This window comes from Drosophila bipectinata, chromosome 3R, assembly GCF_030179905.1.
Source record: "Drosophila bipectinata strain 14024-0381.07 chromosome 3R, DbipHiC1v2, whole genome shotgun sequence".
Lineage (NCBI taxonomy): Eukaryota > Metazoa > Arthropoda > Insecta > Diptera > Drosophilidae > Drosophila > Drosophila bipectinata.
In genome coordinates, this window is record NC_091739.1 from 10,241,556 (window position 1) to 10,264,626 (window position 23,071).

The 23,071-nt window shown below is 41.9% G+C and overlaps 8 protein-coding genes across 15 annotated transcripts; 5 read left to right on the plus strand and 3 right to left on the minus strand.

The window, feature by feature from the left end:
• The first annotated feature begins 121 nt into the window (after positions 1 to 121).
• Positions 122 to 2,995, plus strand: LOC108121007 (ubiquitin-associated protein 1). The gene is made up of 3 exons (XM_043211892.2): positions 122 to 1,193; positions 1,412 to 1,843; positions 2,650 to 2,995. The coding sequence occupies exons 1-3, from the start codon at positions 264 to 266 to the stop codon at positions 2,773 to 2,775; spliced, it is 1,488 nt and encodes a 495-aa protein (XP_043067827.1). The 5' UTR covers positions 122 to 263; the 3' UTR covers positions 2,776 to 2,995.
• LOC108121010 (ubiquitin-like protein 7) lies at positions 2,870 to 4,694 on the minus strand. Its single transcript, XM_017234906.3, has 3 exons — positions 4,199 to 4,694; positions 3,708 to 4,124; positions 2,870 to 3,649 (listed from the first exon to the last, which is right to left on the minus strand). Exons 1-3 carry the CDS (start codon positions 4,338 to 4,340, stop codon positions 3,006 to 3,008), a joined length of 1,203 nt encoding a protein of 400 aa, XP_017090395.2. The 5' UTR covers positions 4,341 to 4,694; the 3' UTR covers positions 2,870 to 3,005.
• A 376-nt stretch (positions 4,695 to 5,070) lies between these two features.
• LOC138926801 (acylphosphatase-2) lies at positions 5,071 to 6,055 on the plus strand. 2 transcript variants are annotated; one of them, XM_070282274.1, is made up of 4 exons: positions 5,082 to 5,352; positions 5,415 to 5,431; positions 5,504 to 5,613; positions 5,672 to 6,055. In XM_070282274.1, the coding sequence occupies exons 1-4, from the start codon at positions 5,169 to 5,171 to the stop codon at positions 5,787 to 5,789; spliced, it is 429 nt and encodes a 142-aa protein (XP_070138375.1). In that variant the 5' UTR covers positions 5,082 to 5,168; the 3' UTR covers positions 5,790 to 6,055. The 2 variants fall into 2 exon arrangements, with proteins under 2 accessions (XP_070138376.1, XP_070138375.1); XM_070282275.1 differs by lacking the exon at positions 5,672 to 6,055 and having other exon boundaries at positions 5,071 to 5,352; positions 5,479 to 5,614.
• Positions 6,056 to 6,177: 122 nt separating this feature from the next.
• On the plus strand, positions 6,178 to 8,187 carry LOC108121011 (1,5-anhydro-D-fructose reductase). Its single transcript, XM_017234907.3, has 4 exons — positions 6,178 to 6,342; positions 6,748 to 6,928; positions 7,237 to 7,924; positions 7,985 to 8,187. The coding sequence occupies exons 1-4, from the start codon at positions 6,271 to 6,273 to the stop codon at positions 8,031 to 8,033; spliced, it is 990 nt and encodes a 329-aa protein (XP_017090396.2). The 5' UTR covers positions 6,178 to 6,270; the 3' UTR covers positions 8,034 to 8,187.
• On the minus strand, positions 7,697 to 12,309 carry LOC108121008 (transmembrane protein 245). 6 transcript variants are annotated; one of them, XM_070282266.1, is made up of 9 exons: positions 12,088 to 12,309; positions 11,401 to 11,949; positions 10,743 to 11,348; positions 10,140 to 10,680; positions 9,737 to 9,927; positions 9,272 to 9,681; positions 9,061 to 9,213; positions 8,850 to 8,879; positions 7,697 to 8,374 (listed from the first exon to the last, which is right to left on the minus strand). In XM_070282266.1, exons 2-9 carry the CDS (start codon positions 11,923 to 11,925, stop codon positions 8,209 to 8,211), a joined length of 2,622 nt encoding a protein of 873 aa, XP_070138367.1. In that variant the 5' UTR covers positions 11,926 to 11,949; positions 12,088 to 12,309; the 3' UTR covers positions 7,697 to 8,208. The 6 variants fall into 6 exon arrangements, 4 of the variants coding, with proteins under 4 accessions (XP_070138367.1, XP_043068037.1, XP_043068036.1 ...); XR_011443466.1 differs by lacking the exon at positions 7,697 to 8,374 and having other exon boundaries at positions 8,415 to 8,879; positions 8,968 to 9,213; positions 9,737 to 9,939; positions 12,088 to 12,307; XR_011443467.1 differs by lacking the exon at positions 7,697 to 8,374 and having other exon boundaries at positions 8,415 to 8,879; positions 8,968 to 9,213; positions 9,737 to 9,915; positions 12,088 to 12,306.
• A 20-nt stretch (positions 12,310 to 12,329) lies between these two features.
• On the plus strand, positions 12,330 to 13,097 carry Kmn2 (kinetochore Mis12-Ndc80 network component 2). Its single transcript, XM_070282276.1, has 4 exons — positions 12,330 to 12,556; positions 12,619 to 12,746; positions 12,804 to 12,896; positions 12,956 to 13,097. Exons 1-4 carry the CDS (start codon positions 12,550 to 12,552, stop codon positions 13,010 to 13,012), a joined length of 285 nt encoding a protein of 94 aa, XP_070138377.1. The 5' UTR covers positions 12,330 to 12,549; the 3' UTR covers positions 13,013 to 13,097.
• PIG-H (Phosphatidylinositol glycan anchor biosynthesis class H) lies at positions 12,915 to 13,969 on the minus strand. Its single transcript, XM_070282273.1, has 3 exons — positions 13,299 to 13,969; positions 13,164 to 13,241; positions 12,915 to 13,104 (listed from the first exon to the last, which is right to left on the minus strand). Exons 1-3 carry the CDS (start codon positions 13,755 to 13,757, stop codon positions 13,021 to 13,023), a joined length of 621 nt encoding a protein of 206 aa, XP_070138374.1. The 5' UTR covers positions 13,758 to 13,969; the 3' UTR covers positions 12,915 to 13,020.
• Positions 13,970 to 14,207: 238 nt separating this feature from the next.
• On the plus strand, positions 14,208 to 21,166 carry flfl (serine/threonine-protein phosphatase 4 regulatory subunit 3 flfl). Of its 2 annotated transcripts, none has more exons than XM_017248094.3 (10): positions 14,208 to 14,388; positions 17,159 to 17,563; positions 17,626 to 17,813; positions 17,894 to 18,832; positions 18,893 to 19,070; positions 19,128 to 19,383; positions 19,443 to 19,715; positions 19,779 to 19,912; positions 19,987 to 20,753; positions 20,809 to 21,166. In XM_017248094.3, the coding sequence occupies exons 2-10, from the start codon at positions 17,452 to 17,454 to the stop codon at positions 20,905 to 20,907; spliced, it is 2,946 nt and encodes a 981-aa protein (XP_017103583.2). In that variant the 5' UTR covers positions 14,208 to 14,388; positions 17,159 to 17,451; the 3' UTR covers positions 20,908 to 21,166. The 2 variants fall into 2 exon arrangements, with proteins under 2 accessions (XP_017103583.2, XP_017103584.2); XM_017248095.3 differs by having other exon boundaries at positions 19,800 to 19,912.
• The last annotated feature ends 1,905 nt before the right edge of the window (positions 21,167 to 23,071 follow it).

Consider the following 23,071-nt stretch of genomic DNA (forward strand, 5'->3'; position numbering starts at 1 on the left):
AACGAAAAATAACCAATTAAATTTGTTTAATTTTTGTTCAATTTTTCTTTTCAATAAAACGTATATTTATTAGGACAAAATAAATTTCGTTCCAGTTCGATAAACAAGTTCCAGTTCGATAACCTTTTGTTTTGTTCAGTTTTTCTTTTTCTCCATTTATCTCACTCCTCTCCGCATTGACAAAAGAGAAAAAAAGAAAAACGCGTAGTACGCTACTTGGGCCACTTAATTAACTAAATTTGCGGTGAATGCGCTAGCGTAACATGGACGATGTCCCAGTCAAGATAGTGGAGCGCTACAAACCCCCACCCGCCGTCTACCACCTGCCCCAGGCAACCCTCAACCGTTTGGGCCAGTTCCGCGAAGATTTCTACACGGAGCACCCTGATTTCCAGTATGACTTCCACCTGGAGCGGGCCGTCATGGCTCAAGGCCAACGCTGGCGACAGCTAAGGAGGCAACAAAAGGAGGAGCGATCCAGACGCCAGGAGCGACGCAGGGAGCAGCACCAGCGAGAGATCGAAGCCAAACAAAAGGAGATGCTGGGGGCAGTGGACTACCCCAGTGCAGATGATTTGTCATCGGGGGAAGAGGAAGAGGAGAAACAGAAAGAGGAGGCAAACGAAAAGCAGAGCCAGAGAGGGGAACAAAAGGGGGCTGACCAGCTGCCTGAGTCACGCGACTCGCACGAACCAAAGTCAATAAGTGTATGCGATTTCCATAACATTTTGCAGCCCACCATCTTAAGCACCACTCCAGTGGCTAGTCCACAGACGCTCCACAAGCGTAATAGCTCGTTAAACTATGCGGACTTCGAATACAGCATGAACTCGACGCCCTTCGACAACATCGAAATGAAGACTATCAACGATCTGGACATTCTGGCCCAGGTGCTTCACCAAACACAGTTGGCGGCAAGAAAGGAGCAAGTTGAAGCGGCTCAGGAGCGGGATAATAAGGACGAGAAAGACGAGGAAGAAAGGGAGCCCACCCAGGATAAACCACCTCCTATGGAGCCCACGATGACGACTCTGGCGGAGACCAAAGCGACGCTCGACAGCGTCAATTTCCAAGTTCACTGTGATGACGATGCGGCCAGCACTGAGCCCAGCCACATTCCAGCCACCACCTCTTACCCAACGCCCATGTACAGCGTTTCCCAACAACAACTGTATCAACCGGAGCACTTCCAGGTGGGCCACTAATCGTAATGGGTTTCGGAGACTTGAAATGTTCCATTAAAGGGGCTTCTTCGGGTACTACATTTTCAATTATGCTTTTATGTTAATTTAATTTGGATATTTAAACTATGTGCAATAAAAACGTCGATGGCAACTTTATTGTTTTTCAATATTTGGATTATAATGTGTTATTCCCAACTATTCCTGTATTAATGAATATATTTTCGCAGGTCTATCATGTTCAGGGCTACAGCCATCAGCCCTTTTACTCCCCGCAACAGCAATCTTACCAGCAACCGAACAACTACTATGTCAATGGGTTTGGCACTCCAGATCACACGATGACGCCTCCAGCGCCTTCCTCTGTTACGGCGCTCAGTCAGGCAGAGGACGAGGTGGCCACCAAATCACGAAGTGTGCCCGACATCCTGCGTGAACTGAAAACCGAGCTTCAGCTGGCAGAGAAGCGCCGCACTCGCTTGCACAGCCAGAATGAGGAGCAACATCAGCAGCAACCAAAGAAAGAAGAGGCGGTGGACAGAAACTCCTTTCGGGAGTTGGCTGGACCTGCTCAAAAGTTAGCGCAACGCATCAGCAGCATGGGATTCCCCCTAGAACGTGTGGCCAAGGTGGTTAACCTCTGCGGAATTGACGATAAAAAGGTAAAGGTATATTGGGGAAATCCTAATATGAATACCATTAAGGGGTTATATACAGTTGTACCGCGCAAAAATATGGATTTTTATCGATTTTTTTTTGACACCATAGAAAATATTTATGAAAAATGTTTTACCCACGTTGTTTAGTACATGTTTCTGGGTACTTAATTAAATTTTTTCATAATAAAATATTACATAACAAAAATGTTATAGCCGAATTCCCGAATCATCTGTTTTCGATGGTGTCTTGCGGTGGACATGATTTCTCGAAAACGGTTCATCCGAAATCCAAAATTGAAAAAAGTTTAGTTAGTATATTGTATTGTCTAGTCCATGAACGAGGGATTTTTAAAAATTTTGATTAAAAAAAAAATGGCGACGTTTTTAACAAAAAATGTACTTTTTCAACGTATAAGATTTTCGTTTTTTGTGCTTTAAAAAAGGAGTTTTCAAAAAAATTGAAAATCCCTCGTTCACGGCCTAGCTAATATCATAATAAATAAGTGGTCAAAATTTGGTGTTGATCGGATTAGTAGTTTTTTAGTAATCGTGTCCACCGCAAAAGCAATTTCCCAAAAAAAAGATTCTGAGATAATCGCGTTTAAAGTTTCAAGTTTGTTCAAGTTTTATATGCAGATAGTGCGCTATAAATAGCTACAGCTTCTGTTCCAATGCTCCGATCGTTATGAATTTTTGTGAGAGTATTCCCAATAGAATATACTTAAAGAATATGCAATAAAAAAAAAATCGATTTTTTCATATATCACAACTGTATATAACCCCTTAATAGGATGGAGTTTCTCTTGCAGATAATCGAACACCTCATTCCACTGGGCGAGCTGATGGACCTGGGCTTTGATGAATCGAAAATCTCAGCGGCGCTACTCAAGTTCGACAATAACAAGGACAAGGCGTTGGACTATCTAATCAACTAGTTAAATTAAGGACAAATCTTTTGATTGTCCCGCTTTTACCCCCGCACATTATCCACCACCCAAATCCAATCATCACCCCAAGTAGCTTCAGAAATTGAATCCCCTAAGTGTATTTTAAGTATTACAATTTATCAGAGATATTCTTTGCTTAACTTGGGAGTTGAATAATTCAGAATCCTCAGACGCAGCAGCAGCAGAATAAATATAAGTTTATAAAATAGTCTCTGGTCTCAGTTCATTCCCAGCATTAGTAAGTTTATGGCATGCTCCACATTTCCATCGGCTAGGGTCAGATAGTTCACGTTCTGGGTGTGATTAATGAAACCCATGGCTGCCATGGTTCTGAGCTGCTCGGTAAAACGATGACGGCGATAGCAGCGCGGCAAAACATCACTGTCGTCACCATCAGCGTCTTCATCATGCACATCCCCCGTAGCTGAAGTTTCTGTGGATGGTGTGTTTCCGGGTTCCACATCCATGCTCTCCACTTGACTGGCTCCACTGGGTGGCTGTTGTTGAGCCAATGATTGGAAAAGCCGGTCTAATCCATTGCGAAACAGCTCAGAAGATACTCCACCGCTGCCGCTAGCTCCGCTGGAGCCGCTTGGAGCAGAAGCAGGCGCAGTTGCTGGCGCAGCACTAGATGAACCACTACCTTCCTGCAGCGCCTCATCCGCATTTCGCTGGGCAATGTTCGACAGCGAGTTGAACGAGGTGACATTAGCCAGAGCGTTCGCTAACTGCTGACGGCTGATCTGACGAATGTTGGCGGTGACAGCGGTACTGCTGCTTCCACCACTGCTGCTGCTTCCAGCGCCCAATGAGTTTTCTTCCTCCGATGAAGTGGTGGACTCCGATGCAGCTTGTTCTTGAACTGCAAATGGTACAAAATAATACAATTTATGGAAAATTAAACAAATTTGGAAGCTTACACTGCGTGGCCGAGCTGTTCCTTGCTAGCTCCTTGCGAATGGTGTCGACAATGAAAGGAGCGGCCTCGCAGATGAGCGGATAGTCCCGTACTAGATTCTGAACCACCTCCGGCTCGTGCAGCATGTTAAATAGAACCGAGTCCCGGATCAGGGCCTGGGCGCCTAGGTTACGCCTGAACTCTGGGTATTCAGCAAGAATCTTTTGCAAGATGTTGAACCGCGAGGTGACACTAATCTGCAAGTGCGACGTCAGCGAGAAGAGCTCCTGAATGTGCTTTGTGTTTATCTCGGAAGCAGGCGGCGGCACATAGGGCGAATACCGCTTGGTCTTTTTAAAGCAGTGGATCACGGCGTTAGGCTTCACAGACTTGCCTATGGTATCTGCATCCTCGAGCACTTTTCCGTAATGAATTATCTCTGAAAGTATGCAGAAGATGACTTGGCAAAATTAGAACAAAGGGGAATGGCTTACGCTGTAAAGGCTCACTCACCCAGTTCATTGGCTTCGAAATCCAGCTGCAGCTCCTTTGTGACCACATCCTTCAAATAGGCCACATCCTTATTTAGGTCTACGTTGTGCAAGGGGTGGACGTCGCTCAACTTGTTCTTAAGAAGCGCAAACAGAGTATGCATTTTAATTATATCTTTCTATGCTTCTATATTATCCCTTTAGGGGCACAATTGTTTTCTTTGTTGTCGATTTTCACGACGCAAATCCGTAATAATATAGATTTTCTCGTTCTAAAAAGGAAAGTGCAAGCGATCGGTCATCTGTTGGTTGTTTTCTGATCGCTTCTTTCACATATGCTGCTTTGTATGTTGTCTTCGATGAGAAATATATACAATATTGTATAAATTATGTGAATAAATATTTTAGACTCTCCAAGAAGAGCTCAAAATTGATTTCGCTTTTTGTTGAAAACAAAATTTGACTTCCGTCTGATTTTCCGGAGAGTAACCGCGGCTGCCAACTTGGGCTTTTATAAATTAAAAAAAAAACCTAAAGAATAAAACTAAAGGATCACGATTTAATACTATTATTTGTATAATAATTCCTAAAATTTTTCATAATAAATTTTCAGACTAAACGTACTTTTATTTGTAATATTTTTACAAAAAATAAATAAGTTGACAGCTCTTAATTTTTCAAATGTTTTTGTTTTGTTCAAGAGAAGTTGGAACTAGTTCAAGTTATTGAATACCGATAATAAATAATCGAAATTTTATAAATACCGCTAAACACTGTTTTTAAAATAAATATGAAATGGGTCTTTTATATTTAATTAGGTGTATGCGTAAGTCGGGTAAATATTATTAAAATAATCTTTAAATAGATTAAATGTATCAGTGTGGGAATAAAATGGGCCAAAGTAGGCAGCCCTCACCACACACGGATCCATCGTTTTTGACAGTTCAATATTGCAAAAAATATCAGAATATTCAAAATTTCAAAATTTTATCATGGTGATGAAGTCGACCGGGACCCAGACAGATAAAAAGGTTGGAAAAAAAAGTGCGGAAAGAGGACATGTTAATTTACCAACGGATCCGATTGAACACAATGCTGTCTCGGAGGTGGAAGAACAGTCTGCCAAAACAGGACCTGTCTACAGCTGTGGGTTTGAGGTGTTCGGCATAGTACAAGGTATATCCAATATTAGTCATATTTTCGTTATAAATCCCACTAACATATAGTTTGCTCTTTAGGTGTTTCCTTTCGTATGGTAAGTTACATTTTTAATTTTTAATTCCGAAGTTTTAATTTCCGAAGAATTTTTGACTTAATTATTCACTAGTATACTTTGCGAAGAGCCCAGAAGTTGTCGGTGCGGGGCTGGTGCATGAATACCTCACAAAACACTGTAAAAGGTGAGATTGAAGGATATTTGCATTCCTTTGAGTCCATGTAAGTAATACAATATTTGGCATAGTTTCCATAAATATATGTATTCACTTCTCTACAGGCGTCTCTGGCTAAAGCACACCGGGAGTCCCACGAGTAGAATCGACAAATGTGTATTCACCGATATCACAGAACACACTAGCTTTAAATTTAGTAACTTTAGTATACTACTGGAATAATTTAGGGCTGTACAGCTAAAAAACTTATATTTTTGATAATGGTTGTTACTTTTTGGATTAAAAAATTGTTATAGCTCTAAGTAGATAAATTGATTTAAAATTATTATAATGAAACCATCAAAATTGTATGTTGTGGCCAAGGAGAATCCAGTTTTTTTATTCTTATTATTTATTTTTAAACTTGAGACCTGATCATAATTACATGGTTATAGAGGTCTACTATAATTTAAATGTGCATCTTCTTTTTTAATAAATTTAAAAAAGTTTATTATAGTTTTTAAAGCTTGACAATAATGGTTGTTATCAGTGAGACCGCGATGTGAAATCGAAATAATCTCGACCCTTGGGGTAGTCTTTTCAGACCGGCAAAGGCAGACTGGGGGAGAATTGTTTTATTTGAAGACGAAACGTCGAAGCAACAAGTTGTGTCTCTGCTTCTATAAATCTATTTTTAAGAATCTTCAAGTTTTTATTAAAAGAAATGGCTGACAGCAAGTTCTTGACGTTCAACAATGGCGAAAAGATGCCCATTATTGGCATCGGCACCTGGCAGGTAATTACACAAAATAAATCACTGCAATTTAAGATTTAAGAATTTAAGACTTCTACTAATATGATAGTAATGAATGGATGATTATTGTTTTAACTAATGCACGACCTCGCCAAAAGAGCTGACACGTCATTTAAATCTCTTGAAAGTTCCAATGCAATCAGCAGAATCTGTGTTTTGAGTGCAAGACCGGTTTTCAAAAAAACAAACAATAACATTCCATTCATGTATACTAGCTGGGCTAGTGGGTCTGACTTTCACTGGCTCTAAACAGGGCAGAATAGAATAAAAATCATGCACATAAAACATGGGTGGAGGGAGATACTAACCATAGTATAGATACAATGTTACTTTTATCTATCTGGAAAATCCAACCACTAACCGCAATTTCATAACAAACCCCTTAAGGCATCTGATGAGGAAATTGAAACCGCTATTGACGCCGCCCTGGAGGCGGGTTATCGCCACATAGACACGGCGCCAGTCTACCGGAATGAAGCGGCTATTGGGCGCGTCCTCAAGCGTTGGCTGGACTCTGGAAAGGTTAAGCGCGAGGACCTCTTTATCGTAACAAAGGTGCCCCCAGTTTGTAAGTAATAAACTCTTTAAAGAGTATGTATTATTAGAAAAAAAAAATAATCTAATAAACTGTCAATCATATAGATATCAAGACTCGATCTCGCGGGCTCTTAGAATATTCTAAACCTTTCTAAAAATATACCTGTTTGAATTTCACAATATCTTGCAAAAAATAAATACCTTATCATTGTATTTTTTTATAAAACTAAAAATAATACGTAAAAAAAACACCATCAATTATTTTTTTGGTAGAACTTCATGAGTAATATGATTAATCGGTGCCAACATAATGTATTCAAATACAACTTCCACCCACAGCGAACCGACCCCATGAGGTGGAGCCGACGATAACGAAATCGCTGTCTGATCTTCAACTGGACTATGTGGACCTTTATCTTATCCACACCCCCTTCACCATCAACATCAACGAAGATGGTAGCTTCAAGCTAGATAAAGATGGCCTAATGGAGGTCGATGTTACCACCAATCATGCTGCCACCTGGGCCGCAATGGAAGCCCTTGTGGAAAAGGGTTTGACCAAGTCCATTGGCGTTTCCAACTTCAGCAAGGATCAGGTGGCCCGATTGCTGAAAAACTGCAAGATTCGTCCGGCCAACAACCAGATCGAACACCACATCTACCTCCAGCAGCGTGATCTGGTGGACTTTTGCAAGGCGGAGAATATTACCGTCACCGCATATTCCCCACTGGGATCCAGGGGAATAGCCAACTTCAACGCTGGTGCCGGCATAGTCAGAGAGGTGCCCAATCTGATGGAAGTTCCGGAAGTGAAAGAAATCGCCACGGCCCATGGAAAAACACCAGCCCAGGTTCTGCTCCGATGGATCGTTGACACCGGTGTATCTGCCATTCCCAAGAGCACTAACCCCACCCGGCTTAAGCAAAACCTCGATATCTTTGACTTTAAACTGACGGCCGAGGAGGTGGCCAAGTTGAGTAGCTTGGATAAAGACTTCCGCGTTTGCGATTTCGCTTTCTTCCACGGGTGAGTTAAATTTTATTTTTCATTGGGAAATTATTAAAAAAAAATTTTATTTTCTTTTAGAGTGGAAAGGCACCCGGAGTTTACCTTTAAAAATCAGTACACTAACTAACTTTGAAGACAGTTAAAAATCCATTAAAATATCCAATTAAATGTTCATTACTGTAGCATTACACATTATTAGTAGTTTTTGTTAGTTGGCCAATATTTTCTTAAAGCTGACATAAATGCACTACAAAAATATAATTTATCTGTTATATATATATCGACAACATATATATCTTGTTTTATTTCAAGTTATCTTTGGCATTTAGTAGGTGAAACGTTTTCGTTTTGGTGACAATTTTCAGTTCAACAGGTTTTCCCCCCTCCGCCAGAGTTCGTAGACTTTCGTTCGATTTTACTGGTTTTTCTCGAGCATCTGTGGTGTCGTTGACCCTTTGGATAATAGAGCTAGAATAATATTAAGATTGAAATCCAAAAGCATCGCGGATACAGTTAGTATTTAGTATATTTTGCAACATATTTTGTTATACTAATTAAAACAAATCACACATTTACAAAGTTACATTAAGAAATCATTAGTTAGCTCTCTAAATCGCTTTCAAAATGACCAGCAGCTTCTAATTCGAGGTACATATTGCATTTATAACTATTAAGATAGGTTGAGATGTTGGTAGCTCTGGCTGTACTGACGGAGTTTTTTAATACTTAAAAATTTTAGTAAAATAATAAAGAAAGAGGCAAATCAAAAGAATAATTAACAGCAAAATTTAAAAACTGATAGGAAACTTTATCCTAACACTAGATTATAAATGCGGCCAATCTCAATTTGATTGTCAGGTATTTGGCCGCACAGCTTATGAAGGTTAGTTTGCAGTTCGAGTATTAAAAGGAAATTCGTAGTTGCTGTTCCATGCTAACTCACGTGGTCCGCGTATCCTCTTCGGAACTGGGCCTGCAACACATTAATTAATTAATTTATGGAATAAGATCACACAGGAATAAAGTCCAAAAAGCAAGCCAACGAAAGCAGAAACACTCACGTCAATCCCTGGGCTGCACAAGTTTGACAAAATTCATACTTTGCATGCAAATCAAATAAATTCATCAACATTGATTGCCTAAGCCTATGTTACCTGGGTTCCTGATGGCTTCGCATGGCCAAGGTGGCCACCTCGAAGAGACCAATGAAGAAGCACAGCATCAGAGGTCCGAAAATGGCACCCTGCCAGCCGATCCAGTACATGCCGCCAGCAATTGCAAGACCATTCAAATATGGATGGCCTCCCCTAGAAAATATATTTAATAATTAATTTTATACAAAAAGATAGCTCTGAGATCTCTCACCCTTTCAGATCGGCATAGATTGCAGTCTCAAACGAGGATGGCACGAAAAATTGCAGCAGAAACAATATGAGTCCTGCATAGAATCGATCCTGTGCCAGCCAGAGCTCCAAAAAGGCAGGAACTGCACACCAATAGCTCCCTAGGAACGGAGCAGCTGCTAGCATGGCTGCCAAAGCCGAGGGCAGGAATACAATCCTTGCTCCGAAAACCGTATGCACCAGCCATGTAAATAGTCCAGTAAATGTAGCGCACTTGAACATAGAGACTAGCACCACGGTGATGGAGTTTTCCAGAGCATCAGCGATTTTGATGCCCGAGCTGGAATACCCAAGATATTTGGTGATCTGCAGTGGAGCATACTTTTCTTTACTACTTGAGAGTAGATAGAAAAGGGCCGTAAAGAAGACAATCTAAGAAAATAGTAGTATTAACTTCCGATAAATATAGTTCTTTATTTAAACTCACCATATCTAGAATGAATTCAATACACGCCTGTCCACCGGACAGCACCAACGAGAGAATCTCGCCCGTAACGCCCATAATCATGGATAGATTCGTTCGGATGATGTGCCACAGGGATTCTGCTACCTCGAGAATTGTCTGGGTGTTGCTCTGCGCCCATCCAATGATGCCCTGTTTTGCCACTAAAACTAGCTCTTTAAAATGTCCTTGGTTAAATAAACGGCCATTGGTTAGCAGATGCAACAAAGAATGGGTTATTTCGTAGACGCAAACGATAGTTACAGGATGAAAGGTGCATGAAGCCAACCACTTGAAGAAAGCCCCACATATATAACTCAAAAAGATAATTAGTAGGGCGAGACAAACGAAAAACCAAATAGCAAAGGTGTACTCTGAAGGGACATACCTGGGTTATCGACAATTTCGCCAAAGGTGCTCTTAAGCGCATCTGTTGGAACTCTCGGGCCGTACGAAGTTCCCGCCTTGTTGAAATCTATCCAATATTGGATGAGTCTGTCCCAGACGTCAAGAATTTGCTCCTTCAATTTGGTGGCATGCACTTTGTCAGCATCCGCCAGCCAGTCATCAATGTACGTCTCGATCTTTCGGCGACCATAATGGTGCGCATTATCCAGCGCATCATCAATGGACGCCTGCATGTTGGCGGGCAAGATATCAATTAGCTCAGGCCGATCTGTGATCGTCTTGTTAATTAGATCCTTGCCAAGGTAGGCCACTTCGATCGTCTCCGAGTAAATGTTCACACAAAAGAACACGCTCAGGAACACGATAATGAGCAGCATAAGAATTATCATCAAAATAGAGGTGACCGACTCCACAGACGACTTTAGAGAATCGCGTACGATCGTATTGATCTTGTAGTTTAGTTCCAAAACTCCTGGGAGGCATAGTGGAAGCACTGCGGAGTGGTGTTCAATGGCCCACGCCTTTATGAAATATAAGGTATTATATTAAAGAACTTTACGTTATGATCTCTTTATGAACTCACCCTCAACGCCAGATAAAGTTCGTTAATCTTGCTGTACACGAAACGGGTGATTCCAGTATACTCTCCCACCGTATAGATGAGATGTAGGAATACTGGTATGGCTGCCAGTAGAAACATCCAAACATTACGATAAAGGAATGTTCCCAAACAGGCGTAGAACAAAAGCTTGAAGAAGGTTTCGCTTTGATGGCTTTCAGATTCAGTTTCCGGTTTCGCACCAAAAGTATCCGTAGAGTCGATGGTGTCGCTCAGCGAGATGTCCTCCACATCTGATTGAATCCCAGGACTGAGGGGTTCGCCGCCGTGTTTGCCGCAAATGCTAAAGTTGCTCAGTGAACGCTCAAAATCGTTCTTATCGAATAGCTTCTGCAAACGGTGCAAAAATGTCCCAGCATCCTCTCTTGTTTGCAGGTGGTATGCCGTTGAGGCTGTAACATATGCCATGACCAGCAGGAAAACGGGTACCTGAAGGGCGCCCAGGAAACTGCTCAAATAGCCAGCTATGGCTATCCACATGGTTTGACCAGCAACGACAAAGTGAGCGCTGTTCTCCGGCTTCCAGAAAAAGTGGACACAACTTAAGTATATAATCACCAGAGAAATAAGCTGTAAAAACAAAACATTAATAGTCGTTTAATTAAAACCACAATATACGCACCACGTAAACATTCAGGAATCCAATAATCTGGACGAACAATCCGTGCGAAAATGTTATCCAGTGCCACAGCGCCATCAAAAACCCTTTGGGAGCATAGAGGACGAGCAGTTTGACACAGCCCGCCACTCCGCATCCGGCGAGCAGCAGTTGCCAGTGTTCACAGAGCCATCCAATCAACAGCCGACCACAGTGCTCTGTGGCCTCCAGGGGGGAAAGGCAGATGGAGACCAGGACGTTAGAATCGCGTTCCTCGAGACGCTGGAACCAATTGTTTACACTCTCCGCCAGACTTCTTTTGAATGGGAAGAGAACGGCTCCCATAAGGAAAGCCCACAACAGGGGTCGCACAAAGGGCCCCAGTATGAAGCAGACGGCTACAAATGCACCCACGCCGGCAGCGATGAGGAAGTTGTACATGGCCGCGCGGAATGACTCGTGGTTCTGGGAGCGCATCCGCAGCAGGCGGTTGAGCACGCTGTCGAAGGAGCGGTCCCGTCGAATGGGAATCGGTTCCGATCGGTTCATTTTTGAATTTTCGCAAAGCAGGAACTGTAAATGTTTAACGGATTGGCTGATTAGTGCTTAAATGGCAACCAGTGGCGGATACAGCTGCTCCACGACCGTATACAATGTGGGGGTCCTTGACGGAGTGACTGTATTTGGAGCTGCTCCGCTGACGAAACTCACTTTTGATAATTATGCTCAGTGTTTGATGCTCAGCAACAGATGATTCACATCTCAGTTTTGAATGGAAGGATATCCAATGTATCTTAAGGTGGCTATAGGTTTCTTTAGCCCGAAGTGGACATTGAGGACTGGCGGAGATGGTATCCCGGGGGTGGGGCAGCAAATAAACAAAAATACGTCGTTTCTGCCAAATTACGTCAGGCGGGCAGGGCAGGAGTTTTGAGGTTTTATAGCACTGGCAAAAAGCCGATACAGATAGCCCTGGCTTAGGGGATAAACATAAAAATGTTTATGATTTGAGTAAAATAATTTCTTTGTTAGTAAAATAATTGTTTTTAAAGAACTTTTTCGAGTAACTAATTATATAAATAAGAAATGTCAGTTAGCCAATATTTACTGTAATCAACGCATGTATGGGAATGTTGTGCAACACTGGCCAACTTCAAAACAAAAATAGACGCTATGGAAGGTGAGCGGGACAACGAAAAATTATATTTAATTATATATTAAATGCGTATTTTATACTAACAGATTTAACGGTATCGCAATTGGAGGATTTGCGGCAACTGCAACTCCAACTAAACGCAAATAGGGATATTTACATCAACTTGTATACCAAGATTATAAAGCAGACATTTTCAACTCAAATGAATAATTTGGTAAGAAAAACCTCTAATAATATGTAAGAAATATAAAAATTATTTGCATTTGTTAAGGTTGATGGAGAATTTAATATAGAAGCTGTGAAATTGAATGTGCCCCAAAAACCCCCCATGCTTCCACCCCAGGAATATACACCCATGCACCAAGTATGTTTCCTCATTAAATATGTATTGGCAGTGTTAATCTTTAATGACTTGTTAAACAGCTAAGTACATTGGAGGAGGTTTACAAGGCTACCATGGATGGCTTGTCGATGCTGTAGGAGTTTTCTCAATCAGTCTTCGTATTGTTCAACCAGTAACCGTGGAGAGTCTTATAAACATGTTGCAGGCATTCAAACGATGGAGACTGGCACTGAAAAATATAATCCCTATTATTCGTTGTATAATTTCAATTTGAACGCAAAAACTTACGTCGAATATAGGAATAATGGGCCGACGCTTAAAAATACTACCTTTGGTTCGCAAAATCAACATGTATTTTACATCCAACTAAGAAAATATAAAATGAGTTACAAGTTAGAAAAGATAACATTGTACAATTCTTACATCTTCAATGACTTCGTTTAGAACCATGTCTTGGATGTTCCCCCTTTCAACGCAAAGAACCTCCTCTCTACCGAACGATCGCACAGTTTCGGTTTGCAGCGCCATGTCCCAACTATAAAATAAACGCTCCGTCTGCACCAAGTTCAACAAGGAACGGAGCATTAATATTGACACGGATACGCAGGTCAACAAGGGATAAAGTATCCGGGGCTGCAGTATTCCGAGAGACCTGCTTTCAAAACCACAAACACCAACGAAGTATGCTATTGATAAGAAGATGAGCAGAAGCAAACGCCGTAGCTGCCTCCGTAACTGGACACCATGCTGTCGATTTATCAATTCCATGCGCACCACATCTCCACCACAGCGCTGGATTAGAAGTTCCAAGTCCGGATCTGTAGAGCCGGCATATTTTGCTTGCCGGCTGTAGTATCTGTGGATCGTTACTTGCGACTCCATTAAATATAAACAAACGTTATGTACAAATTAATGTGACCCTAGGAGGAGTGCGTCAAATCGCAAAAGCTAAAGTAGGGACTAATAAACTTATTATTCGTTTTAAATTGATTTTTCTTCATTTTTAGAATTTTTTCTTATTTCCTAGAGTCTGAAAGATTTCCAACACTTCCTGTTGATTATAATTCGCGCTCAAGAAAAAATTTGATCCATCTGTTAATCCTTTGTCACAATTCCCCTTTTTTAACTCGGAAACGCTCCGTAACATTGTTGAAGCAACTTATCAGTATACTAGCGGATCTTGTTTAATTTGCTGCTTAAAAATAAATAATCAAAATTAATTTTTTTTTTTAATACAAGTCTTTCTTCAAAATATCGATACAACATATCGATAGTTACAACAAAAACAACGATTAAAAATAAAAATGGATGCCCAGACATCGGCTGGTCACACCAAATTACATTTTTTACTCGCCAACACCAACGCTCGAGCGTCGGTCCGCGGAAAATTGTAAAATTTTAATTGTCCGGGAGTATATTTTATTTAGCGCGTGATCAAAACAAATATGCGCAAGCGTAAATTGTATATAAACTAAAACATCACACGACGCGGAAACAAACAAGGAATTACAGCGTGAGTTGAGTGTTTAACTTTTTGGTTGGTACCCGTCAGTCAGCATTGCGGCTTCTGTGTTTGCATGCGAGTGTGTGAGTGTGTTTTTCTCTCACGTACTCCGGATGATTTGCGGCCTTGTGGGGTCGGAAACTGCAGATATCCAGCTTGGTCAGGATACGGAATTAGCATTGTGGAGCAGATTTCAGGTGCATTGTCACTCCTGAGAAGCTTGGCTGTTCCTCTTTTATCACTATCGCACTTTATGCAACAACGCAAACGTCTCCGAGAGTTGAGTTGAGTTTCGGCTCTCCTCGGATGTGTGTAGTGTGTTGAGATTCTCGGGGCAGCGAGGTGAGTTTGGCATCGTCTGTTTTCTGTTTTCCTTTCCCAGCGTTTTGTGTGCGTTTCAATTAAATGCAAAATTCGTTGCGAATATCGGAATAATGTGGTATACATAAAGAAAATCAAAACAAAATGCGTTTATAAATAATGAGTTGTGTGAGTGCTTGGGGCAGTGGGGGTGTGGTGGAGAGACGGCATTTTTCTTTACCACACTCCTCTTCTTCTTCCACGCGATATACGCTGCAATTTCTGCGATTCTGTTTTGCGCCTGCTATTCGCAATAATTTTATTGAATGAACCGCAAAAGAGACGGCCCAAAAAGCGATGTACTTGCTAGACGGTGTGCCCGTATGTACGTCTGTGTGTGCGTGTGTGTGGGAGAGAGAGTTTTGTGTGTATCGCGTATGAAAATATAAAAACTGTTTTAAAAACTAAATCAAATCAAATAAAGGAAATAAGCTGACATTGCAATCGGACCGGAGAGTATTTTAAATGCAAAATTTTAAAACGCTGCTCTTCCTTGTTCCGACTTGCATGTCCCAATACCACCCCAAAAAAGGTGCATACATGCACACACCTCAGAACTCGAATGTGTGTGTGAGCGCGCGTATTCTGCACACATTGTCATGCATGCAAAACAAGATACGACGCGTTCGTAATCGTCAGACTCCTGCTGCTCCTGCTCTGCTCCCCTTTGTACCTTTGCCCACCATTGTGAACGTTGAAAGAAAGCAAGGGTCAAAGGAAACAGGAAGAGGCGCGCGACTCAGTCGAATTTTGACCGCTTTTCCCCCCCAATGGAGTCGTCCTGCATCCTTCGTTTTTTTTGTCTTTACCCTTTGCCATATTTCGCTTTTCGCTCGCTCCTTTTTTCACGCCATCGCGGACACTTGCAGCTTTCGTGCCAGGAAAGAACAAGAGGAGTGAGTATCCACAGTTACAGTAGCGGTCAAAATAAAGGCACTACCGTCGAATGGGGCTCGAAAGCCAAGGTGTAGGTTGTAAATTTCTAAAATGGATAGGTCAATTGTGTGTATCTGTGCAAGTCTTTCAATTAGGATAAGAAAGAAGATGGTTCTTAAACTAAGATATGTTTTAAACAATGCTTATTTTAATCCCCATAGCATCCACGTTGGCAATTTCTTTTAGACTGAGACTGGACTGATTGATTAACAAGTGCAACTATCTTAATCTTCAAACCGTATCTGTATCTTCGAACTAATGAAAGCGTATTGTTGCCGGGTGCGAAAAATGTGCTTCAGAGTTGTCATTACACTTGCGGCATTTATCAACGTCCATTCCAGGCTGTGCCGGCAATTTGGGAATTTTTCTTTTTGGCACTTGGGCTGCCATTTAGCTGGGCCTGTTGTTTATTAATAAATATTAATAGTAATCGAAATCTGTACCTCTCTGTGGCTGTGGTTGTGGCGCTAGGCGGAAAAAGCATTGGCATGTTTGCGTGTTTTTTTTTCTTCGCAGCTGATTGCGTAAACTGCTCGCGACGTTTTGTTTTGAATTGCTGCGTTTGTTTTGGTACGATTCTTAGGTGTACTACTACTAGTCTACTACTGTGGAATCTAGTCATCCATGCTTGTCAGCTTGCTCTCATTCTCATTCGACTGTTATCAGTGCTATATTGGCCTATGGTGCTTTACTGAAGTATCACAGATCGCCATTCGTAATCACTGTGGAGCTTATTATTAGTCGAGCCTTGTGGTGGGTTGGAATTGGGGGTGCTGCAGGCGCCAATTCGCCAGTTTCAGTGTCGATCTGGCGTGACGTATCATTTTCTATGCGGCGCGCTCTTCAACGATGACGTAGCTATTCGTTCCGTTGGTTTTCCTACCTTCTGTTTACTCACACATTATTTTACACACTTGCCCATTGATTTGCCCATCGCCTTTCCGAGTATTCCACTTCCACTCCCACATTGGCGCTTCTAGCCCACTCTGCCGTGCGGCACTCTCTCTCTCTCTCTCTCTGGTGTTTGTTTTCTTCGCGCGCGTGTTCGCACTCACCGCTGCAACGATGTCTCAATGACAAGGCTGAGTAATAAACTCAGTAAACTATTTACTTAAATACAATTATTTACTCTAAATTTAATAATGTATAAATTACAGGATTATTAAAGTGCTAGGTTTGCTTAGAAAATGTATATGTATGTATATATATGTTGCCACCCACTGTATTTGAGGCGAAAGCGCGGCACTGAATATGAGACCCTCACACACCAAAGATCCAACGAATACGTTTAATGTTTGTAAACAGACCGGGCCATGCCATTTTTTGGCATCTCTGACCAAATGGACATTACTCTCACGCTTTTCTCCCGCTCTCTCACACTGGCACACACACACGAGAGCAGCTTTCACATTTTCACAAAAATTCGAAAAACTTTTAATATTTTAGAGATTTAAATAATTTTTATTATTTATTTTTTTTACAGTGTTATCCGGTGTGACCTTTTTTAACCCCCCTTAGACCCCACCCGGCGCTTGAGTAGCAGCTTAAAATGGATGTACAAGTCAAGCATAGAGATTAGTCGAATCCTTTGAATTCTAAATTCAAGATCCTTATTTAAATTAGCCAAGTAGCATAGCCCTAGCCTAGAGCATATTGCCTAGTTGAACCGGTTCCAAGCCACCAGCACTGTCACGTTCACACAACGACGTTAACCTAGATCCCAAAGTCTATCAAGGATCCTTTGCAAATAGTTGACTAAGGGGGACTACTGGCAACATGACGACCGACACCCGCCGACGCGTCAAGTTGTACGCGCTAAATGCGGAAAGGCAATGGGACGATCGTGGCACAGGCCACGTCTCCTCCAACTATGTGGACAGATTGAAAGGTTGGTTATCCATTTAAACCATTAATTTAAGCATCAGATCTAAGTTAATATTTCGTTTTTAGGCATCTCCCTGTTGGTACGCGCCGAAGCCGATGGATCTCTTCTGTTGGAGAGCAAGATCCAGCCGGATACCGCCTACCAGAAACAGCAAGATACCCTGATTGTGTGGTCTGAGGGCGATAATTTCGATTTGGCTTTGAGTTTTCAGGAAAAGGCGGGTTGTGACGAGATTTGGGAGAAGATATGTCAGGTAAGTGTTTTATTTGTACAAATTTTAAACTATTTTTACGATATACACACTATAATACGGGTAATCAAATGCTACTCTAGGTGCAAGGAAAAGATCCTTCTGTAGAAATAACACAAGACATCGTGGAAGAGTCGGAGGACGAGCGTTTTGAGGACATGTCAGATACGGCCCCGCCGATCGAGCTGCCGCCCTGCGAGCTCTCACGCTTGGAGGACATTTCGGAGACGATACAAAGCTGCCTCTCGACTCCACTACGCAAGGAAAAGCTATCCATGGCCCTCGAGTCGGAGAGTTACATCAAGAAACTGCTGAACCTGTTTCATGTGTGCGAGGACCTTGACAACATCGAGGGACTGCACCATCTGTTCGAGATCTTCAAGAACATATTTTTGCTGAACAAGAACGCTTTGTTCGAGATCATGTTTGCGGATGACACCATTTTTGATGTGGTGGGATGTCTGGAGTACGATCCGAGCGTGGCCCAGCCGAAGAAGCACCGCCAGTATTTGAAACAATGGGCCAAGTTCCGCGAGGCGGTGCCGATCCGTAACCAGGACCTGCTTGCAAAGATACACCAAACGTTCCGGGTGCAGTACATCCAAGACATCATCCTGCCCACGCCGTCGGTCTTCGTCGAGGACCACATGCTGAACACATTGTCCAGCTTTATATTCTTCAACAAGGTGGAGATTGTGACAATGATCCAAGATGACGAGCGTTTCCTGCTTGATGTTTTTGCTGTTCTAACGGATCCCGCCACTGGAGATGCTAAGCGCCGCGACACAGTCCTCTTTCTGAAGGAGTTCTGCAACTTTGCACAAAACCTGCAGCCCCAAGGCAAGGACTCGTTCTACAAAACGCTGACCTGCCTGGGCATCCTGCAGGCGCTTGAACTCACGCTTGTAATGAACGACAAGAAGACAAAATCGGCCTCCATCGACATCCTGACAGCTATTGTCGAGTTCTCCCCGCTGGTGGTTCGCAACTACACGCTGAACCAGGCCAACAGGCCAGAGGGGGTAAGATCTGCAAGTCTGCCAGTCGGTGGCTATATCTCATAATCTTAATAATATTTCCAGGAGCGCATGCTGCTAAACATTGCCATCGAACAAATGCTAAACGACTCTGAGCCCGAACTGGGCATTGCCGTGCAATTGATGGGCATTGTTAAGATCCTGCTGGAGCCAGAGAACATGCTCACCGAAAAGGGTGACTTCCTCAACTTCTTCTACAAGTACAGTGTCCAGACGTTAGTGGGTAAGATCATCATTGGTACTTTCCAGCCTTTTAGATTATTGATTTTGGATCTTGCAGCTCCTCTGATGCTCAATACGATGGGCGATCGTCCGCAGAACGAGGACTACCAGACGGCCCAGTTGCTGGGCATTGTTTTAGACATATTGTCGTTCTGCGTGGAGCACCACAGCTACCACATTAAGAACTTTTTACTGCAAAAGGATCTCCTCAAGCGAATTCTAGTGCTGATGAAGAGCACACACACGTTCCTTGTCCTCGGCGCCCTACGGCTGCTACGCAAGATTATTGCTCTCAAAGACGAGTTCTACAATAGGTGAGATAACTATAGAGATATTGTATTTTGATGTTTCATAACCTATCTGTAACTTATAGACACATTGTCAAGTGCAATCTTTTTGCGCCTGTGGTGGACGCCTTCATTCGCAACAACGGCCGCTACAACTTGCTGGAGTCGGCCATTCTGGAGCTTTTTGAGTTTATAAAACTCGAGGACATACGCACCTTGTGCGTCTACTTCGTGGAGAACTTTAGCAAGATATTTGATGAAATCGAATATGTGCAGACATTCAAGTACTTGAAGAACCGTTACGATCAGTACCAGGACCGGCTCAAGGACCGCGACAAGATGGAGAACCGAACGGACGGGTAAGAAACTGCCTTGGTGCAAATTTTCCTCCAAAATCCATACATGGATGCATTATTTTAAAGTGGCCCGCCCATCATCCGCAGCGGTGGCCGGTTTCGTCGAGACCAGCGGCAAATGGAGGAGGAGGAGGAGATGTGGTTTAACGAAGAGGACGACTTCACCGAGGAGATCGACACCTACAACAACGTCATTAAATGTAAGAATTATTAATATTTTTAAGATTATGAATTTGTTTTTAATAAAATTTATATAATTTTGTTTTAATTGCAGCCGTCAGTGAAAAGAATGGCCCGCAAACACAAAACCAGCAGCAGAAATCCTCACCACCACACGGAACCTCGCCTCACAGTGGTCTTCTGGGAAACCTGAATGCTAGTGCAACATCAACGTCCACATCCGCCTCGTCAGGAGCTCCCGTGGCCAGTGGCAGCAGTAGCCCCGAAGCGAGTATCGCCGATGACCAAACTCAAGCGGCGGTACATCTGGCTGCCGCTGCCAACATTGCGTTGCAGCATCACCAGCAACAACAACAACAGCAGCAGCAGCACTCATTCCAGCAACAGACTCAGCCTGAAATCGCGGAACTGCAACAGCAGCTTGGAGGTGTGGAGGCGCCGCAAAGTCAAGACCTCGATCTGGTACAATCGACGGCAGCGAACGTCTCGCCATCGTCGTCATCCTCATCGCTAGAGGCGTCAACGTCCGCGTCGTCGTCCTCATCCTCTTCCTCGTCATCCTCGTCATCACCACCCGGCCCCTCGGCATCTCTCTGCGATTCTGCGACGGTGGCAGCGGTGGCTGCCTCACAGTTTCTTTCAACAATCGCTACCGCAATGGCAGCATCCGTTACGGCAGCGGCGGCTACCACCTCATCCCCCATCCCGTCAGCGGGATCGTCTGTTTCCAGTCCAGATAGCGATGCAGTCGACGCCCAGTTGTCGGCCGGCGAAGATGCCAACAGCCAGGACAGCGCCGATCGGGACACCAACAGCACAGATGCAGCGAGTAGCGAATCAGACAAGGCGACGGCCAAAAAGGTAAAGAGAGTAGACTAATTCTAGAGAATTTGATGTATATATCTTTATATTTTAGGGTCTGGTGGACTACGAAAGCGATTCTGGTGAGGACGACTACGAGGAGGATGAAGACTCCGAGGGGCCACAAGCACAAAAGCGCGCGCGTCTGTCATAGTTAGCAGACATCGAGCATGTCGACGACATCAATTATAAATTAGTACACACGTAAACACAGAGCAAACACGCAGCAAACAATAAACAAAACAGAAAATCACACCAACGAAAGATGTTAGGATTGCATTGGCAGAACAGACGATGACAGCACAGCAGACACCAGACACCAGACAGCGGACAGCGGTACGATGTAAGATCGAACAAGGAAAAACAAAAACAAAAACAAAAAACAAAATATACAATTAAATTTTAGCATAAAATTTATTTTAAACGAAAGAAAGCAGAAACATTTAAAGTAAAAACGAGAAATTATATAAATTACTTTACTAAATTAAATAACTACATATAAATATATATTCAAATATATATATATACATATATATATATATATATATATGCATATGAGAACACAGATAACTATAGAAGTCAGCATCCTCGAGCGAGATGCATTAATGCTCGCGTTGTTCGGCAGATTAAAAGGCATTAACGAAACAAACCAAAATAAGCATGTATTTAGTAGTTAAACACCCAGAGGAGGAGAGGATAGCTGTCAGGTGGTGTAGGACATCTGTATACAAACAGCATTCATAATCTATCAAGTAACTATGTCGCTTGCTAAATCCTAAAATCCCCTTTAACAAATCCTGTCCAGAGTTGGCTGCTGTCGGAAAATGTTGTGTGAAAGAAAGGAAGGCAATATTTAATTTTTTGTGCAATATTTTTGTTTGTGTGTCGATATTTTTAAGACAATTGCAATATAGTATGTATATTTTACCAATCGTAGTTCTAATGTTTACACTTAATTGTTGTCACCTACCATATTCTATATCTACCATCACGATTTCCTGCCAATTGCACTATCACGCGTTACAGCGTTGTTTACAACTAGCAATTTATTAAGTAAACAAAATCTTATCTCGAGATGCTTTGTTCCAGTTGCTGCTGTAAATCGCCCTGTAATTTTTGCCAACAACGTAAATAATTGTAATTATTTTTAAAAGTTTTGGTGTAAACAATTCCAAAAGCCGCGAATATATAAGTATTGTGTTTAGGAACCGTCGTACGTAATGTTGCAATTGTTTTTTAAATATTAAACAGAACCAGTGGCCAACTTGACAATTTTTGTTAAAACAATCCCAAGAGTTAGGCGCAGGCACCCTTCAACCCAATGAACTTGTATATAATTTAGTAATTTTCCAATGCCCGATTAGTTGAAAACTGCCCTTGCACCACGGATGACATCAATCATCAATCACAGAGCCATTGCGGTAATACGACGTTTGTACAATATCAAGCAGAGATTGAGATGCCTAGTTTGGAACTCTTTTTGAAAGGAGCTAGCGAAGCGTTGTCTGACTGTAATTAAAAAACAAAAACACAAAAAAAAAAACACAATTGTTGCGTTACCTTTGCATTATTGAACCATAAACAAAAACACACATCAATAAACAACTAATTATAATGATACAAGATAAACTTAAAGTTAAACTAAAGTGGGGGAAACAAAGAACAGAAAACAAACAAATAACACGTAACAATAAAGTAATGTAGACTTTTTAGTTATTTTTTTGTCACCTTAACTATAATGATATAATGATGTACTAAACGAATGTAGTAGGAACCTGGGAACATCATCACCAAGCAACATGGGCATACATCATACATTCTGCATTCTCATCGAAACGTACAGAAGAAAGTAATAAAAGTTATTTGTTAAATATCATCGTATTTGCCATGTGCGTACTGTACTACATTTATTTATTTTAGTATTTAAATTTCAATTAAGAAGAACTTGTCACTGCAAATGGTTTCCCCCCGAATGATGTAGGTCTGGAGTACATAAATACATACATATATCCTTCCAAGTTGTTGTTTTTGTTTGTTTGATTGAGCAACAATACAATTACAATACGCATCCGCGAGAAGCATAATAAACCAGAGAGAGAGAAATATTTAAATAAAGTAATAAAAGATTAACAAAAACAGAAACTAAAACGAATGCAAAATGATAAGAAAAAACTAAAAAGTAAACTTAAAGCGACAAACACTATAGTTTATACATAGTATTTATATGAATCGTGTACTGTATATGATATGCTGTCTAATCCCTAATCCTAACACACACATACCCATTACATCTATAATTTGAATATATTTTATTTAGT